Here is a 20,024-nt window from a genome sequence, read left to right as displayed (position 1 = left end):
GAGAGTCTGTATGTATGTTGATATTCACTATGATGAGGGGAGGAGTTGAGGAGGAGAGAAAAACAATGGACCAGGGACTGAAGTTGTTGAGGAAGGAAGGGGAATGACCTGGAGGTCTGCAGACAACTGCTACTAGGATTTTGATTGGGTGGCACGTATGGATTGCATGAACCTCGCAGGAGGAGAGGTTGCTGGGTGGTGGAGATGGGGAAGGACCCGGAAGTATCGATGGGGAGTGAGCCCAGGGGAGTGTGTAAAGATGCAACCCGGGCTGTCAAAGGTGGCCGGGGAGGCTATGTCACAAGGGGAAGGGCGGGTGTAGGGGATTGCTAGAAGATGGGAGGAGAGAGAGAGGAAAAGAGTTGAGATGAAGGCAAGTGTGTTGTCTGTAGAACAGGCCTTCCATTGGGCACAGTAGGAGAAATGGCAGCATTCGGTTGGGACTTGGGGATGGGAATCGGGAATCAGGTGGTGGGGAATGGGTTTGGATGGTGACCAGTAGGGGTTCAGAATCACTGAAATGTGTAAGGGGTGAGTGTGTTCATCATTGTGTGGAAGGCACCACTCTACCCAGAGGAGACTGAGATGGAAGGCGCACGGTCAGGTGGGAGGAAGCCTGGAGACTAAGCAGCAGATATAGAGTCCTGCTCTCTCCCCACTGTCCTATTTCCTTTCCATCAGAGAACATGCCTCTTCCCATCCATGGAAGGCGCACAGTCAGAGTAAGGTCACTCCTCAAGGGCACGTGAAGGAAAAAGTTGGAGAAGAAATGAGAATGATGGAAGAAAGAATTGGAAAGGGAATTAACAGCTTGGCGCAAGAGATACAAAACCTTCTCCAGATAACAAATGTGCTGAAAATTGGAATGGACCAAATAGAAGCCAGTGACTGTGAGACAACAAGAAATATTAAAACAAAGTAAAAGAGTGTAAGTTATCTCAAGGTAAAAATAACTGATCTGGAAACAGATCAAGGAGTTAAAATTTAAGAATCACTAGATTACTGAAAAGCCACGACTAAAAAGAAAAGAAAAGAAAAGAAAAGGAAAGGAAAGGAAAGAAAGAGCCTAGACATGATATTTCAAGAAATGTTAAAAGAAAACTACTTAGATCTCTTAGAATTAGAATGCAAAGTGGAAATAGAATTCACTGATCACATCCTGAAAGTTACCCCAAAGTGAAAAATTCCAGGAACATCACAGCCAAGATCCAGGGCTTCCAAGTCAATGAAAAAATACTTGAAGCATCCAGAAAGAAAGAATTTGTGTACCAAGGAGCCACAGTCAGAATCACACATGATTTAGCAGCAGCTCCTATGAAGGAGCAGAGAGTTTGGAATATGATATTCCAGAAGGCAAAGGGCATATTTACAGCCAAGAATAACTTACCCAGAAAAACTGAGTATAATCCTACAGAGGACAAAATGGATTTTTAATGGAATAGAAGACTTCCAAATATTTTTGATGAAAAGACTGGAGCTACATAGAAACTCTGAAGCTCGAACATACTAGTTAAGAGAAACATAAAAAGATAAACATGACTAAACAATCATAAGGGGCAAAAAATGATAATTGCCTGTATTCCAATATGGGGAGATGATATGGGTGTCTCCTTTGAACCCTGTTGTCATCATCAGGGGTCAGAGAGTGAGTCTAATTAGACAAAGCCTGGGAATGGTTCTGCTGTATCTTGATGATCTCAAGAGAAGAATAGAAAGAGAGGTGAAGAGGCATACACTAGAGGGGGAAGGGAAAGGAGGGTTGGGAAAAATTGTGTCCTGTAATCAGGGTATACATGTAGAACGAGTGGCTGACACTCGAACCTCACTCTCATCTAACCTGGTCAAAGGAAGAAAAACACAAATATAGAGCTAGGTACAGAAATATTTCACTCAACAGGAAAATATGAGGGAGAAGTGGAAAATTAGAGGGAGGGCAGGTTAAAGGCAGCAAGGTGGCACAGTGGATAGAGCGTTGCTCCTGGAGCCCGGAAGACTCATCTTCTTGTGTTTAAATCTGACCTCAGACACTAGCTATGTTATCCCGAGCGAGTCACCTAACCCAGTTTGCCTCTGTTTCCTCATCTGTAAAATGAGCTAGAGAAGGAGATGGCAAACCACTCCAGTATCTCTGCCAAGAAAATCCCTACTGGGCTCCTGAAGAGTTGCCTACGACGGCAATGACTGAACACCAAAGAGGTTCAGGGAGGGATCAGCCCTAAGCAAAACAAAAAAGGAATAAAAATAGTTACAGCTTTTTTTGAGTTGGCAAAGAAGGGGCATTTCAGAGGGTACCTGTCAGTTGGGGAATGGCTAAACAAGTTCTAGTATATAAATATGATGGAATATTTTTATGCTGTAAGAAATGAAGGGGGTTGTTTCAGAGAAACCTGGAAAGACTTGCATGAACTGATGCAGAGTAAAGTGAGCAGAACTGGCAGAACAATTTATACAGTGATGACAATAAAGACAAATGAGTCTGGAAAAATTTGGAGCTTTGATCAGTAGAGTGACCAACCCTAATTCTGTAGAACTGGTGACGAAGCACGCTGCCCACCTCCTGATAGAGAAGTGAAGGACTCATTACAAAATGAGGTACATGTATTTTTGTACCTGGACAAAGAGGAAATTTGTTTTGCTTAACTCTGAATTTTTGTGACGGGTTTTGTTTTTCTTTCATTCTTAGTTGGGAGGAAAGGCCAGGGTGGAAGGGAGAGAAGGTGGATTTTTGCTGATTGAAAAAAAAAATTAAGAAAACCTGCCAGATTCTTAGCAGCTGCAGAAGCTCTCACCCTTTCCTTTCTTTTATTTTCCTTTTCAGAAGACAAATGGAATACCTATTGCTTGTCTTCACTGGCTGCCCAAAATATTTGTATGAGCCGATTCAGCGTGATGCCCCAGTCGGAGCATTCTGAACTGCCCAGTGCTATATGTAACTCTTCCTGTACCTCCTTACTGAATAGCTTCTCCTCGAGGTCATCCCTTCACTCTCTGTCTGCGTCTGCTTATGCGTATGCCCCAAATAAAGCCGTCTTCATAGTGGATTTGAAGACAATGAAGGTAGTATTAACTTTGGTCATGGTGACCAGCCATAGAAATGCCTTTTTTGTATGGCTGCTTTGAATCGTGTCAGAAGGGTAATTTGTGTGCTTGTTAAGTAGTCTTAGGACAAAATATTTGGGTCCATCTTTCTAAAGGAATGAGCCTTAAACCCGTGTGAAGTTGAAGTTAGACTATAATTGGGTTTTTCCGCTTTTTCTTCACCATATTCACTGAAGGGTGAAGGAGTTTTCATTCAATTCTCCAGGCCCATCCACTCAGTGATACAGAGGATCATGCTCTGTGTTGATAGAGGGAGTATTCATACTGATAAATTTATAGATCCTTGCCATATTGACATAATTTGTTTATGAGGCTAGAGATTTAAGGGAGAAGAAGGGTAAACCATTTCCCATTATCTGCTTGGCCGTTAGCCCAATTAAGAGAAAAATGAACTTAAAATGTTTCAGTTCTCTAAATGCATTTGCTTAGAAGCTAGTGGCCCATGTCAACCGAAGAGGGGAGCTGTTGATGTCATTTCCCATTTTTAGTGATCACATTTATGATTAAGAGCAGGTTGTCTGTAGTTTAATGACTGGATGAAATTGTGTTATTCTCGGCAGTATCTGAGACACTGTCATCATCATTTCCGATTTGGAGTTTGGTCTGTAGGGTAGGAAATGCAAAGTGGTGCAGAGGGAAGGAAAACCTTGTGACTTAAGCTGTGTTATGATGACAAGGAGACGGCAAAGCAAGAAGCATTCTGGGATGGTGCTGGTTTAAAGCTTTTTCTAGAACTGGGCTCTAAGTGAGCTAAGAGGCTATAACATCGGTGTTGGAACCTTGGGGGGATTTGCTCCGAGCAATTTGTGCTTTTTCCCTGCTCTGTCCCTTTTTAGATCCTCGTCATCAATGACCAAGCTTGCGACCTCCTTGGCTGTGGTGGTCAAGAGTTGATTGGCCAGAGGTTGTCGGTGTTCTTTTCTAAATCCAGCACCTCGGTAGTAGAGGCGTTAATTAATGAGTCTGATCAGATGTCTGGACAAAATGTCATCGCTTTTGGAACAGTGGTGAGTGAGGCATTCATTCCTTGGAAGCTGGGCCTTTTTATATCCTTTACACCCACCTTGATTTGTTTCCACCTTCAAAATTAGTAATTGTTCTTATCCTTAAAGTGGCCATTTCCACATATATATATATATATTTCTCCAAGTGTATCTGGCCACATAAAAGTGCATATGAAATGAACATAAATGAACTATAAAATATGTCAAGAATTTGGAAAACATTTACAACATTTTCTATTTTGGTTTTCTTCGTGTGCCACCTTATGATTGTCATGGAGGTGGTTCTCCAAGGCCATACGGGTAGAGCGTGAGCTGGAAAGATAGGGAGGCTAAGCGGGCTCCGTTACTCCCTCTAGAGAGGCTTGTCACCAGAATGCTGGCCACTCTTCAGTCCATTTTGTCACCCCAGCCCCTCCAGAAATTGAAAGGGCTTTCGGGGATTACCGAATCAGAGTTTTAGAGCTGGAAGGGATTCAGAGGACAGAGGAGGATTAAGTGAGGCCCATATGGATGCAGTGGTCGGTCATATGGGCACACAAGTGGTAAGAAGGGGAATCCAGGTTGGAGCCTCTGTCCTTTGCCTCCAGCTTCTGGGTCACTAGGGGATTAGGCTCAAGAACTTCTGGGTCTGTTCAAGTCCTGTCAGCTCTGTCTGCCTCAGTTTCCTATTCCTATCATGGGCATAATAATAGCATCTACTTCCTAGTGTTGTTGTGAGGATCCAATGAAGCAATTCTAAGATCCTTTCTACCTTTAACATTCTGTGACTTTAACTTGAAGCGTTTTGGATGGATCCATTAAAGGAGTTAGTTCTTGAGAAAGAGAACCAGGGAAGAAACACAGTATGTATAGTTGTGGGAATAGTCATTTGAAGAAGTAACTTCCTTTTTTTCTTTTCCTCATGCATCCTATGTAGCTGAGGAAGAAGAGAATAATTTGATTTTTCTCATTCTCCCTTAAATCCTATTTCAATGCCTCATCAAGGCTGTGTCTGGCAGCTAGAAGGACTCCAGCGTCTCGGGCCCAGCCTGGCCCAGTCCCAGGTGGTTAGAGGCTAGTACCAGGCCGCCTTCCAAGACCATCTCCCATGTCCCTCGGGAGCCCCGCCCCTGCTCCTGAGGCCGTTCAAGTGCCTCATTTCCATCCAGCTTTGAAGGGTGCAATCCCAGTCTTTGGCTTTGGCGAAAGTCGGCTTAAAGTGTGTATTCCTAGGCTCCTTGGGGTGGGCTTGTCCTCCCCTGGATGTGAGGCCTCGTTGTCGGAGCTCCTCTGGATCGGCTGGTGCTGCGGGCTTTGTGGAGGGGTTCTGAGCCTGGCCCTGTTCCCAGGTGGACCTCATCTGCTCCAGCAAGGAGAAGATTCCCGTCTCCATCTGGATGAAGACTGTGGAGCACGATAGTTCTCCCTGCTGTGTGGTTTTGCTGGAGCCCGTGGAGAGATTCACAGTTTGGGTCACTTTCCAGAGCAATGTGAGTCTGCTATGTTATTTCACCTTCACCTAGGGTTTTTTCCCCCTAATGCCTCAAAGATCACTCCTCCCAATTATACATTTATACATGTATACTTATATATATATATACATTATATATATATAATTTATACAATTATACATGGGTGAGATGGGGACACCTACCATTTAAAACAAAAAGAAAAAGAAAAAACTCATGTAACATACACAGTCTACACAGGCCACTCACTGGTAGTGTCTGACAGGGTTTTGTTGAGAACCAGAGACGATAATGCACTCCAACTTTGAATTTTTCATGGGTGGATTTTTAGTCATTTCTCTTGCAGAGGGAGAAAGTTGGTGTATTTTTTGAAAAGTGACTAGCTTTTAAATCTTCTGCACCCCTAAAGTAGAGGCAGCTTTAACTTATTTTTCTTACTCAAAAGAAACTGAGGTTTGATGAGAGTGGAAGGTGGACAATTAACTGCGATCCCAGTGCATTGCATACCAAAGTGACCAGCTGCCCTTTTCCTCTCAGGGCAAGGTGATATCGTGTGACCACCTTTTTGCTCAACTCTTTGGCTACGCGTGCTTAGAAGGAGTGATTGGGAGCGAGATCACGGACCTGATTCCTTCTCTGCAGAGACCATCCCCGGGCCAGCAGGTCACAGAGGTACGAGCTGCCGCGGCTGCTGTCCAGCAGATCCTTCTCTCCGGTGGCTTCGGCTGACCGGGGAACAAATTCAGTCTGTTTTCTGATGTTTAAGCTCAGGATTCCTGATGCAGAGTTTTTGGAATTTCTGGATATCAGCTAAGGCAGGGAGTTTTAACCTTGGGTCCATGAACTTGTTTTAAAAAATATTTTGATAACTGGACTTCAGTATAATTGGTTTCCTTTGCAATCCTCTATATTTCATTTTATATATTTAAAAACATGCTTTTGAGAAGGGGCTAACCCCCAGATCTCCAGACTGAGTTGGAGAAGAAAGGAGGAAGGAGAGAGTGGTCCTGATCCAGGACACAAAAGAGAGGACAAACCCTGGCCCAGGGCTCTCTGCCTGTTCTTTGAATGACTGTTTGCCAGATGTACCAGGTAGAGTCTCTTGCCATTGATTTAGGCATTCAAGATACTTCTTCTAATTTGGATTCAGAGATTTTCCTACTTAAAGCCCTATTTTTCCCCCTTTTTTTGTTGGTGGCTGAGTTGGAAAAGAGACCTCTTTTGGGCTCCAGCCTTCTGCCCTCCTGACCACTGGGGACTGCTTTGGGACTAGGGGAGGTGGGAACTTCCTATCAGAAGTAAAGACATCAGTAAGAAGGGAAGGTCGCAGGGATGAGCGTCAGTCAGTCATTAGAGATTTATTAAGTGCCTGCTGTGTGCCAGGTGCTGTGGATGCAGAGAAAGACACAAACCCAGTTCTGTTCCTCAGGGAGTTTGTAGTCTAGTGGAGGAGTTAACTGGCAAGCCCTTGGATGCCAGCCAGCTACAGACGTGGTCCCCTCCAAATAGTTAGAGAGGCCTTGTGGTGTGTATGTGTGAGGAGAAAAGTGAGGATGGGAAGGGCGGGAGGGAGCCTGCCTTCCTTCTTCGTCCCAGCCCTGCTCTAAACCAGCTGCCGTGGCTTTCACAGGACCTTAGGATTCAGAGGCTGACGGGGAGAACCAGGGACGGCAATGCCTTCCCCCTGAGCTTGAAGCTGCGGATGGACATCCCTGAGGAGGAGGAGGAGGTGGAGGAGCAGGAGGAGGAGGGCCAGGAGGCCTCTTCGCGGTCCATCTACTCAGCTTCCCTCTGGATTTTCACCACCATCAGCGGCTTAATCACCCTTCAGCCTGACGGGACCATCTATGGCATCAACAGCAACTTTGCTCTAACATTGTTTGGTTACGAAAAGGTGGAGGTGCTGGGGAAGGTAGGGATTCCTTTTGTTCTGCGTTTTCCTTCTGTCCGTTCTCTTCTGGGAGAGCAGAGACGACCCCGTGGCCAAGTTGGACCCTACAAGAGGGCCCCTCCATGTGCCAGACCTGGAGGTCAGGGTCCTCGGGGGAGGGGAGCGTGCAACTTACCAAGACAACTGTCTGTCCTCCCCCGCAGCCAGACCTGCCTCCCGTTCTTCCTCTCTGGGCTCAGGCTTCAGACGCGTTTTCCTTCACTTGCCAGCACTTTAAGGTCGTGGAGACAGCTGTGGCTACTTCATTCAGTCAAGAAGCATTTATTAAGCACCAGCTGTGGTCCAGGCACAGTGCTAGGTGCTGGGGAAGCCAAGCCACAGAAGGAAGCCGTCCCTCCTCTGAAGGGGAGGCGATGGGGGTCCACATGCGTAGAGAGACAACAAACAGGGGAAACCAGCACACCTAAGACAAGGTGGTTTGAGAGGGAGGCCGGGAGGGTGAGCCTTCCAGGCCGGGGACGGCCAGCAGCAGTGCAGGGCATCAGTTCGGGCCCAGGGAGGGGACGTGGAGCGGGGGATGAGATGTGGAGACACGCCCGCTGTATGTCAGGTGCCATGCTAAGCACTCTGCACAGGGGATCTCATTTGGGGCCAGGCTGTGAAAGGCTTCAGAAGGTCCAAGAGCCAGTAGTTTATCCTTGAGGCGATAGGGAGCCATGGACTTGATTGAATGGGGGTGAATTTGTCAGCAGTATAGAACGCACTGGAGTGGGGAGGGACTTGGGGCAGGAGACCAGGTAGGGGGCACTCGGAAAGAGGGCTGTTTGGGGGTTCTGTTTTAAACATGTCCCTAGTGAGGGCTCTCCAGCCTGAATATCTTCTATTTTAAAAGAAAAAATGATTCTGAATTTAACAAACATCAAATAAAGGGAACATTTCCACATATAAAGTAGAACATAAAAAAGAGGCTGGTATGTGAAGCTGCAGACTTCTTTTAGATAGAGCTTGCTGTTTCTTTGAAGCTTATGCCAAGTGCACATGTCCCTCTCAAAGCCGTCCTGCTTGTCTTTCTGTCGAGCCTTCCTTCTCTTCCCTTCTGGGCATTTAATGTTTTTATTTTTATTTTGAATTTAAGAAACACCACAGTGGCAGTTCCATGGACTTGGTAGAAAAGAAAAAGAGGATTGTCCATGAAAACTACAGATCTCTCTTACGTACAGTGTGCTTTCTTTTAAAATACAAGCTTTACCTGTATCTTTCAAAATGATCCTTTTTTGTGCTTCTTTCCAGTTTTTCTTCTCATGTCTTCATTTCTAAAAAATAATGCTTCAATAACTCTATTTCCTTCGTTCCTTCCTTCTCTTTCTTTCCTGTCCTCTCTCTCCGATCACCCTTCCATCTGAGGGATGCCCTCGTAACAGATATGCGCAGTGGCTGTGGCTGAAGACGTCCATTCTGTTCTTCATGACGAGTCCCTCACCTCTCCTGTCAGGTTGTGACTCACAGCCTTCACCATCATTTCTCTGGAATCTTGGTTTATTATTTTTCCATTTATTATTTTTATATTATTAAATACATATTATTTATTATTCCATTGATCTGTTTTCTTAGGTGTCTCCACATGCTTCTTTATGTTGCTATTGTAGAAGTTAGCCTCCTGGTTTTGCTCACTTTAACCTGCATCAGTTCCTGCCAGATTTCTTTGAAACTCCCCATTTTGGCATTTCTCACCGGATAAGATTATTCTCTTGTATTCCAAGACTATAATTTGTTTAGCCCCGTCCCAACTGAAGGACAGCTTCTTAGCTGTCACCACACAAAGAGTTTCTGTCAATATTTTTGTACACACAGGGCCTTTTACTCTTTGATCTTTTTACCGTGTGGACCTAGTAATGGCATAGCTGAATCCAGGTTTGCACAGTTCAGTGACTTTTGGGGTGTAGTTCCAAATGGCTTTCCAGAATGACTAAATAATTTATATCTCTGCTGACAGTGCATGGGGGTACCTGTAGCCCCTTCCAACAATAATAATTTTCCTTTTTTTTTCTTCTTTCTATCTTTTCCAATCTGATATGTATGAGGTGAAACCTCAGAGTTGCTTCAAATTGCATTTCTCCAATTATTAATGATTTGGAACATTTTTTCATATGGTTGTTAATAGTTGACTATACCGATTTTCTTCCATAGAGCTTCATCTGGTATGTTTTCACAGCCCTTTACTATCCTGATTGCCCTCTGGATAGTATTTTCACCTCAGTGCCTAGTACACAGTAGGCACTAAATGGGTACACATTTACACGTATGGTAAATGAATGCATTTACTTCATTGGCTGCCATGCATTGAGCAGTGGTCTGCCCACTGCATCCCTCAGATCTCACTCAGACAAACTGCGGCCTTGGTATTCTTCCTTTGTCTTATGCTTGGGCACTTTTGATTGTCCAGTGCCTCAGCATGCCTTCAGTGGAGGGGTCTTCGTAGACTCATGGAATTTTAGACTTGTATGCTCTCCGCTGCTCCCGTCCTCTATTTTGTCCCTGAGGCCCAGAGAGGTGAAAGGGCTTGCTTCTAGTGATCTCCTGGGACACAGCCCGGGGCTTCTGCTTCTCATTGTATCCTTCTGTCCGCTGGCACTACTGTTGTTTTTTCCTTCCTCTCTCTACCAGAAGAAATAGATTTTTTAGCAAATAGACAAAATAAGAGAGATTACTTTCAAAATTAGTTTACCTAATAAAAACCTGTACTCATAGCTGCTTTTTTGATGTAGTGGATGGAGACAGACAGAAGAAGTGTGTCACTCCATGAAGGCCAAATCATGAGCTCAACCTATTGTTGGTGAACCATCCATAGAATCTTCTGATCTCCAACAGAGGTCATTTACTCCAACCCATAGTCAAAATATGAATTCCTCCTACAAAAAGGTCATTGCCTTTATCCATTAAACTTCAGTAAGAGGCAGATCTTTGTATGCATGTGTGTGTGTGTGTGTGTGTGTGTGTGTGTGTGTGTGTGTATATACATGGCATTATAAAGAGAAGGGACAGAGCCAAAGGAATGAAAACCGTTTGCAGATCTGTTAAACGTGTTTTATTTTCTTTAATCTCTCATTTCTCACTCTGCATGTCTCACTTTTCTTCTCTTTCTTTTGCTCTCCCCTTCTCTCCCCCTCTGTCTTTCCCTCTCTCCTTCTCTCTTGTCTTCCCTTCTCCCACCTTCTTCTTCTTTGTTGTCATTATAGACTCTGCTTGGGTTCTGAATCTTAAGCGTTGTATGTTTTTAGAACATCACATTTCTGATACCTGATTTTTACAACCAAGTGGACCTGGTAGAAAATAGCCCTGCGCCATCGCTCAGTACTGTTGGCTTCTCGGGAGGAAGAAATGAGAATAAGGCGGAGAAGAGGAAGGAAGATGACAAAGAGGCGCGTCGTGCAGAGAGTGCTAAAGGTAAAAATGGCCGTAGCATGCCCTGATGCTGCGAGCATTTGTGGAAAGCCTTCTCCTGCACCAGCACACAAAATATCGTTGTGGGCAGGAGGGAGCTCGCAGCTGAATTAGGAAGGCATGACAGGCACAGGATTTCAGCAGCGTCCCAGAATCTCACAATTTGAAAACGTATCAGTAGATTCAACCAGGAATAATTTAGCTTCCAGAATCTACAGGCAGTTGTCACAAGCCAAAATTACCAGAACGAGCCCAGAGTTATTAAAACCTGAGGAATGTCATAATGATCACAGGCTATTCAAGGCATAATTGAGATGTCAAATTTATATCATTAGTGATAGGGATCCTACTGACAATCTGAAATTTATATCAGACCAGACTAGATGAAGACTACCCAGGAATTTAAAGAGGAATGGTAGCCAAGACAGTACAATAAATACAAATGGCAGACAGTCAGACAGATGAGTTTCTTGCCTGTAGGGTTTGGAAGAATCCTAGACCTAGCAAGATATTCACCCAGGAAGAAAGAAGGCCTTCATGTTAAAACATTAAGTCCCTCAACCAAACCCTTGCTTTTGAGACCTGTATTACAGCACGATGCTTATCAGGATATCGTTGTGACTGATCCCTCAGAGTTTAATGGTTTATAGCTAATAGAGTATTCAGGCACAAGGGACAGATAGACGTATAGGCAATGTAGACCAATACTTAAAACACTAAGCTGTTTTTGTGGTTTCCTAGATAGGACTGCAACTTTACTGGGTAGTTGGTTTTTCCTGCCCATAATTCTCCCTAGGTAAACTCTACCTTGTACGTGTTGGAGGGGTTAATGGGCTGGAACGTTGGATCGAGTTTTGAAAAAATTGTCCTAGAGTCACTTACTGGGTAGTACTCTCAATCACCAATCAATGACCCAGAGATAGGAGAGTACAATGCAGTTTGATCTTGTTCAGAGTGCAGGTTTCATCCGACGCCAATCAGTCAGTGAGCTCTGGGCTTCAGCTTCAGCAGCTCTATGTAGGATCTGAGTACAGAAGCAGGATGGGTACAGAGGCATTTTACAGAGAGCAGAAGATATAGGCTTATACTTTGGGAGGGAAAGTTGAAGGAGGAAAGAAGGATGTTTGTATCAGGAATGACAGGGGACGAGCTGATCCAATATAGAGCTGCAGGTTATGTCTCAAGCTTGATTTTTGCAAACTTCAGCAGTAAATATGACCTGCTTCTTCAAGCCAACAGTAGCAGGAAGTTGGAATCTGAGCCAGTTTTTCTTAGCACAGTAGTAGCAAGAAGCCTAGGCCAGAAATTGTTTAATCACCCACCCCACTTCACATGGCAGCCTCTCAGATATTTGGTGATAGTGATTGTGTTTCTTCTAAGTCTTTTCTTATCTTTAGGCTAAACACCACCAGTTCTTTCTAATGATGGTCAATAAACATTTATTAAATGCCTACTTATGTGCCAGGCACTGTGCTGAGCACTGGGGCTACAAATGTGAAAAAGTCAGTCCCTGCCCTCAAGGATCTTACAGTTTACCGGGGGAAGACAGCATTAAAAAGGAAGCCGAAAAGGGGGTGGGAGGGAAGGTACCTGGTATGGGCGGCCTGATGGAGTCTGGGCCAAAGGTGTGTAGCTTGAGGGCAAATGAAGAGATAGCTGCCCTGGGAGCCCATTGCAAGAATGGAGGCTTTGGGAGGTGTTCTTTGGTCTGTCCTCTAGCCCTGCAATCAGCAGCAGAGACGGTATCGAGGGCACTGACTAGGCGTGAGTCCCAAAGCTGAAGTAGTCTGGCAGGACGATGTGGTTCCTTGGGGCGTGATGGCTGGGATCCAGTTCAAAGGAGTGAAATGATCCACGTTGTTCTTTTGGTTGTCTTCCTTTGGACACTGTCTGGTCTGTGTCCTACCTAAAATGTGGGCGTTTGAAATGGAATCTTTTCTCCCTTTTTCCAGACCTCACATATGAGCACAGTTTATGGTGCATTTCTTTCAGTGGAGGCTGGTGTTCTCTTCAAGATAATTATTAATTCTGCCTATGTCTGGGGCAAGAAGGGAGAACAAGACCCAGCTCATGCCAATCAGGAATCATTTGTTCAGTGCTGAGTCGCTCGGAAAAAAGACTATTCCTTTTTTTTCCTCTTAGGTGCCGGTGTTAATATCTTGCATTCTGCAAATGAACTTCGCCAAATCCTGGAGGACCAGGAATCAGCACAACCCTCAAGAGACCCTAGCAAGATGGCGACCCTAGTTGAAAATGATGGGAACGGTTCTCTACTTTCAGACACACCCGCACCAGGGTAAGCTGCTTGAAAACTGTAACCGTGCTGTTGTGCCCACGGGCAAAGGAACCCTCCTGCGGTGTACTCCCAGGAGAAGAGCAGAACTTCAGACCCGAAGGAGGACTCAGAGACCATTTGGTCCAACTGCCTCCTTGTCCAGATAGAGAAACTGTGACTCATCAATGCGACGTGAGTGGTCCAGTGTCACCAAAGCCAGGACTAGGTCTCGGGCTGCCTGCCCCGGAGCCCAGGGCTCTCCCCGGTACTTTGGGAAGGAGGTCTCTTGTTAACTCCTGCCCTGTGGGCTCCACTCTGGGGGGGACGGATGGGGTTTTCAAGTTCTTGTTCATTGGCTGTATACCTGTATGATGCATGTAGATGTATGTTTACATGTGCAGGTCCATGTGTGTGTATATATACACATATGCAAACATACACACGGCTCACACACACATATATTAACAGCAGTTTCAGGGAACTCAAAATTCTGAGCAAGTTGTCATTAACTTCTATAAAATTCTGTTAGAAGAGAAAGATGATGGGAATTTTCAGGTAGATTTAACGACAACTGAGGCATGGGCAGTGAAAGGACTTGCCCGATGCCCCCAAAGCCAGTTCCCATAGGGACTTGAGAGCCGCGTCTCGTGCTCTTTGGATTGCATTGGCCTGTGCGCTAGACATGAGCCCCAAGAAGGAGGCACACCTTGGCACCCCGTGACATTGAGCTCCACAAATATCCCAGTGGGCCGTACGGCTGTGTGATTGGAAGGTGTGCATTCCGGAATGAGCTCAGTGACGTCCAAGGCATAACCCCCATCTTCTCCTCCCCACTTGGGGTGAGAAGGGACGCGTCCATGGAACAACTTGTTCCCATATGGGCTGGATTACTGACCATCTTGGAGGGCCTTTTGCATCAATGCAGTGAACTGGGGAATGAAGCCATGCTAAGTGAGGCAGCTTAAACGTAGCTGGCTTCTGGAGGGGCTGAGTGTAGAGAAGGCCAGTGGCCAAAGGAGGCCATCGGATGGTAGGCAAATGGAATTTGTAGAAGAGATGTTACGATGCAGGTCCGTATTTCAAGGGGAGGGCTGTTGAGGGTGGCATCATGGCTCAGTGTGCTGTGTTCACAATTGGAGTAAGTGGTGCCTATCTTTAAACCTCTCTACCACTTATCTCCTCCAAAGCCTTCTCCTGCCATGGACAGAGGGGGACCCTGCGTTCCTCAAGGCTTTGCGCTGGAAAGGTTTGTAGTGTGGAGTAGTTGATGGTCCGGCTCTAGGTTGCCCGAGTGCCGCCCACGCTCAGTTCCAGGAGCCTCTCTTCAGTAGAATGGCCGTGGGGAGAAGGACATTTTTGGAGCTAGCAGCCCGTTGAGCTGTGGGAGAGATATGGCTGGTGTCCATGAGGGAAGCCATCATGTGGGGGATGTCATCGACAAGGTTCCTACTGGAATCTTTCCGATTTCATGAACCATTGTTTCCTTTGGTAAAGCTCCCAGGGGTAAAAGCCTGAGATTTTCAGTAGAGAGGCAGTCAGCCTCTGGGTATTGATTTCTAGCACAGTGGAGGTAGTAGATAGCATACTCTGTTGTTTTTGCTTCGTGTCGGTTGTGATGTAACCATGCAATCCGTGTCACTGTCCTCAGGATGGATAACGTCACTGCCGACAGTCCGCCTGTGCGAGAGGGACAGCCCTCGTCTGGGGGAGCTTCTGAGGAGGAACCTGCGGAGTGGGGAACGGTGCAAGGTCAAAAAAGCGTAATCGGCATCTTGAAAAAGGAGTCGAGCCTTCAATCTAAAAGAGTCCCGAAAAACCAGAGTTCAGTTGTTATATTGGGAGAATCCCCTTCTCAGCCACGGGGCTTGGAAAATGCCAGTGGAGAAAGTGACTTGTCGGGGGCCCCAGGTGTTACTGAAGTCACCGATGGCGTGGACGCCTCTGCTTCCAGTGGTAAGAGGCACTCTCCTGAGACTTCAGACTCCCAGGCGACCCCTCCACCCAGTGTGGATGGGCAGAAGCTGGACGCTTCCGAGGACAGCTGGGGAGCATCAGCGCCAGAGGACGCTCTTTCAGCCCACGGCCCTCTGAAACATAATAACGTGGATCCCTCGAAAGGGGGATCCATGTTGGAGAAGCAAGCACTGAATGCTCCAGCAACCTCCACCCCTGTGAAAATGGGGAGGCAACAGACCCCGACACTGGGCCTCCACCTGGAGATCCAGGAAGGCACTTACACTGGGACCTGTCATCACCGAGATGGGGCCGAGCTCAGTGAGTACCTCAAAGGGCCTGCGTTCGTTCTTCACCGGCGTTAGGTACCTTCACATTTCTATTTGGATGCTGCCACACAATTTGGGGATTTTATTGTAATAATTTCTTAGTGAGTTTTTAAAATCTTCCCAGTAATTTTGGTGAAAAGGGTTCACTCGTGTAGTTCTGATTTCTGTGTACCTTTGTAAAATGGATGATTTTAAAGTCTGCATTAAGGATAAGTCTTTCTAATTTTTTAATTTTTATCTTTTTTAGGCAGTTGGGGGTAAGTGACTTGCCCAGGGTCACACAGTTAGTAAGTGTCAAATGTTTGGTCTGAGGCCGGATTTGAACTCAGGTCCTCCTGACTTCAGGGCCGGTGCTCTACCCACTGCGCCACCCAGCTGCCCCAAGGATAAGTCTTAAATCTAGTAAGCTGGTAGTTTGTTGTCTGGAACGTTCAGCTCTCCCTGCCCGGGGAAGCTCTGGTGCTCACAGAGCTTGTCTTGTGCTATTGCCCCTCAACTCACCCTTCCCTATTTCATTTTTATTAGTCTTACCAATGAGTTTTCCTTTGATTTCCCAAACAAGTGTGTGTCTTACTGTTAAATTCAAATCTCTGTAGTGCTTTCCTCTTGTCATAATACTTTTGTACTGTTTTCTCTCAAGAAAATTTGAGGGTAGATCAAGGAAATTTTCTAGACTAAAGCGTTTCTGAATTTTAACAAAGCATTTAATAGTCTGATGATATTTTAGTGAATAAGATGGTTAAATGTAGGCTGAATTATATAGTACATTTAGGTAGATTCATAGCTTATCAACTGATTGTATCTAAAGAATGTTGATTTGACAACATTTTTCTGACCTATTAAAGTTCCCTGGGCCTTGCTATTCACCCTGCTGCTGCATTCTTAGTACTTACAAGCTTTTCCAGCCTCTGAATTCTTTTATGTGTTGTCTCCCTCAGAGTGCCAGAGGAGAGAAGGGGGCAAATGAGAGAGAAGTTATGAAGGTAGAAATGATAGGACTTGACCACTGATTGGATGGGTAGGGGGGATGAGAAAGAGTGAGGAGTCAAGGGTGATACCTAATTTGTGGGCTTGGGTACTGGGAAGATGGTGGTACCCTCAGCAGTGAGTGGCAAGTTAGGAAGAGAGAAGGCTTTTTTGGGAAAGATCATGAGTTCAGTTTTGGGCATGTTGCATTTAAGACGTCTGTAGGACATCCAATTCAAGAGAGTTGGAGATGTGATCCTGGAGGGGAGCAGAAAGGTTAGGGCTGAGTAGATCTGAGAAGCACTGGCATAGAGACGATAACTGAGTCTGTATGAGCCGATGAGATCAAGGACAGGTTGGGGGAGGCCTGGTGAGGGAGCCGTTTGTCTTAAAAAGATCGGGGGTTTGGTGGATTACAAGTCAGAAGGATGATACAGCAGCAAAGAAGGCTGATAGAATCTTTGGATGCACTAACAAATGCATGGCTTCCAAGAATAAGGGGGTAATAGTTACGGGATTATATAGGATCATGGTCCTACCTCTGGTTTTCTTAGCCCTGAGGTTATCAAGAGGCAGCCAAGTCTTACTGAATACAAGAAGTTGGAGGGAGTGAAGATGGAAATCTAGTTTGTTACCCATGCAGCAGGCATTTCAAAGGCACCGTGGAAGACATGGTAGCTTTAGACTGAGAGGTTGGGAGCTGAGAATAAAGGTGTCAGTGGAGGACAGAGACCAGGATTTAAACAGTGCCTATGAGGGGCACTGCGATGGGGTGGGTATGATAGGGTGGAAATGTGTCAATCCTCGAGGAAAGAGGTTTTTTTCCACTTAATAATATTTTATTTTTTCCAATTACATGTAAAGATAGTTTTCAACATTCACTTTTGTAAGATTTTGAGTTCCAAAGTTTTTTTTTCCCTCCTTCCCTGCCTTCCCCCTCTCCAAGACAGCAAGCTGTCTAATTTAGGCTATACCGGTACAATCATATTAAACCTATTCCCACATTAGTCATATTGTGAAAGAAGAATCAGAACAAAAGGGAAAAACCACAAGAAAGAAAAAAACAATAACAAAAAAGTGCAAACGGTATGCTTCGATGTAGATTCAGGCTTCGTGGTTCCTTCTCTGAATGTGGTTAGCATTGTCAATTGTTGTACTGCTGAGAAGAGCTAAGTCTATCAAAGTTGATCATCGCACAATATTGTTGTTACCGTGTACAATGTTCTCCTGGTTCTGCTTACCTCACTTTGCATCAGTTTCAGTTTTTCTGAAACCGTCCTGCTCATCATTTTTTTTTTAAAATTTTATTTATTTGTTTGGTTATAGTTTTCAATATTCACTTCTATAAGATTTTGAGTTCTAAATTTTCTCCCCCTCCCTCTGCTGCCTCCTCCCTGAGATGGTGTGCAATCTGATATAGGCTATACATGTACAATCATATTAAACATATTTCCACATTAGTCATGTTATAAAGAAGAATTAGAATCAAAGGGAAAAACCACAAGAAAGAAGAAACAAACCAAAAAAAGAGCACATAGTCTGCTTTGATCCGCATTCAGACTCCACAGTTCTTTCTTTGGATGTGGATAGCATTTTCCATCATGAGTCTTTTAGAGATGTCTTAGATTCTTGCATTGCCGAAAAGGGTTAAGTCTGTCAAAGTTAGTCCTTGCAAAACGTGGCTGTGTACTGTGTAACGTTCTCCTGGTTCTGCTCACTTCACTCAGCATCAGTCCATATAAGTCTTTCCAGGTTTTTCTGAAGTCTGCCTGCTCGTCATTTCTTATAGCACAATAGTATTCCATTACATTCATATACCACAACTTGTTCAGCTGTTCCCCAACGGGTGGGCATCCCCTCAATTTCCAATTCTTTGCCACCACAAAAAGAGCTGCTATAAATATTTTTGCACATGTGGGTCTTTTTCCTTTTTTTATGATCTCTTTGGGATACAGATCTAGTGGTGGAATTGCTGGATCAAAAGGTATGCACAGTTTTATAGCCCCTTGGGCATAGTTCCAAATTGCTCTCTGGAATGGTTGGATCAATTCACAACTCCACCAACAATGCATTAGTGTTCCACTTTTCCCATATCTTCTCCAACATTTATCATTTTCCTTTTTTGTCATTTTAGCCAGTCTAATAGGTGTGAGGTAGTACTGCAGAGTTATTTTAATTTGCATTTCTCTAATCAATAGTGATTTAGAACACTTTTTCACATGACTATAGATGGCTTTAACTTCTTCCTCTGAAAACTGCCTGTTCATATCTTTTGACCATTTATCAACTGGGAAATGACTTGTATTCTTATATGTTTGACCCAGTTCTCTACATATTTTAGAAGAGGAAAGAGTTCTGGTTGGTGTCATTGTCTACAAGGGTTCTGCTTCCGGTGGAGTTGTCCCAGGATGTTAGGCAGCTCTAAGTGGCTGGAGAGGTAGGCATGTTTTGTGGGGTGCCTGGGGCTATACTGGAAGGGCACGGGGAAGGCAGTCCCTATGGAACTGTTCAAATACAATAAGACATGAGCAGAGGTCATGCTTTCTGGACAGTGGTCTTTTTCGTTAGCTATTTTGTAACAATTTTTCCAGTATTGGGGAGTTTATACATTGGGCAACGACTGAGAAAATACAAAGGCCAATTATGGCTATGTTTCTTTTTTCTTTCCTTTTCATACTTCTAAATAGCTAATTTAAGTATTGCTGATACCGAAACAAAAAACCATGTAAAACATGCAGCTTGTTTAGCGAACCTAAACTCTTGTGGATCTAGCAGAGACTGCTGTACTTTGGCAAAAAGGAATCAGTAAAAAAGTACCTACCCTCGTTTTCCTTTTCTCTTTCTCTCTTTCCTTCCCTCCCTTCTGTTCCCCAAGGGAAGCCATCTTAAAAATGTGTGTGTGTGTGCGCGCGCGTGCGCACATACACCCACACACATATTATTCTGCACTTAGCCAACACCAAGTAAAATGAGCATTTCCACATCCATTGTAGGACAGAAAGGAGGCTACTGTGAGTGAAACCATGACTCTCTATGACGCAGAGCTTGCTTATGGGCTTGCTCATCTGCCCATTGTGGGAGACTCTTGGATTCCTTGGATGCTTGGATCTACTCCTCGTTTCCCACTCACTAGGCATTGCTTCTTCCTCCCCTCTCCCTTCTCCCCTTCCCTTTAATGCCTCATCTCTTGACTTTGGTCCCTTTAATCTGTTATTCTCTTGTGCCCTCTTTTCCAGGGTAGCAGGAGGCTGTTTTTTTCCCCAGGGCCCTGCTTCTTGTCCATGAGTTCTCCTCTCCTCTTGCCTTTCCTTATGGTGCAAGGACTGGTTTCATGCTCTTCCCAAAGCATCAGGCTTCCCTGGCCCTGGTCACATAATGGCCTGGCTATTTACCTCCTTGAAACTCTCTAGCTTTGAACTCCAGTTGGATTCTCCCCACGCAGAACTGAATATCCTCTGGAAAGCTTTTACAGACCTTCCAGAAGCTGATAAGTGCCTCTGGATCCAGGGAAAGTCTGCAGCAAAATGGTACCCCAGAATCTTTTCCTGGGTGGCCACAGGACCTCTTAGGGTCTCTGGCCCAGTATAAACTCCTCATGGAATTCCCACATGGCCCAGG

The 20,024-nt window shown here is 44.9% G+C and overlaps 1 protein-coding gene across 3 annotated transcripts in view; it reads left to right on the top strand.

Moving 5' to 3' along the window:
• Window positions 1–20,024, top strand: part of PASK (PAS domain containing serine/threonine kinase) — a 59,946-nt gene that overhangs the window by 22,207 nt on the left and 17,715 nt on the right. For 2 of the 3 annotated variants that reach the window (XM_027875817.1, XM_027875816.1), the window contains exons 3-10: window positions 2,819–3,057; window positions 3,936–4,106; window positions 5,432–5,572; window positions 6,089–6,223; window positions 7,182–7,463; window positions 10,721–10,886; window positions 13,026–13,179; window positions 14,807–15,432. In XM_027875817.1, coding sequence (XP_027731618.1) covers window positions 2,819–3,057; window positions 3,936–4,106; window positions 5,432–5,572; window positions 6,089–6,223; window positions 7,182–7,463; window positions 10,721–10,886; window positions 13,026–13,179; window positions 14,807–15,432 — 1,914 coding nt within the window. The remainder of the gene's footprint in view (window positions 1–2,818; window positions 3,058–3,935; window positions 4,107–5,431; window positions 5,573–6,088; window positions 6,224–7,181; window positions 7,464–10,720; window positions 10,887–13,025; window positions 13,180–14,806; window positions 15,433–20,024) is intronic. The other variant, XM_027875819.1, reaches the window with a different exon arrangement.

The sequence above is a fragment of the Vombatus ursinus genome, unplaced genomic scaffold, assembly GCF_900497805.2.
Source record: "Vombatus ursinus unplaced genomic scaffold, bare-nosed wombat genome assembly UNPS02014810.1, whole genome shotgun sequence".
Taxonomy (NCBI): Eukaryota; Metazoa; Chordata; class Mammalia; order Diprotodontia; family Vombatidae; genus Vombatus; species Vombatus ursinus.
Note: the sequence above shows the minus strand (reverse complement) of the source record. Positions and strands in the feature narration are given on the sequence as shown.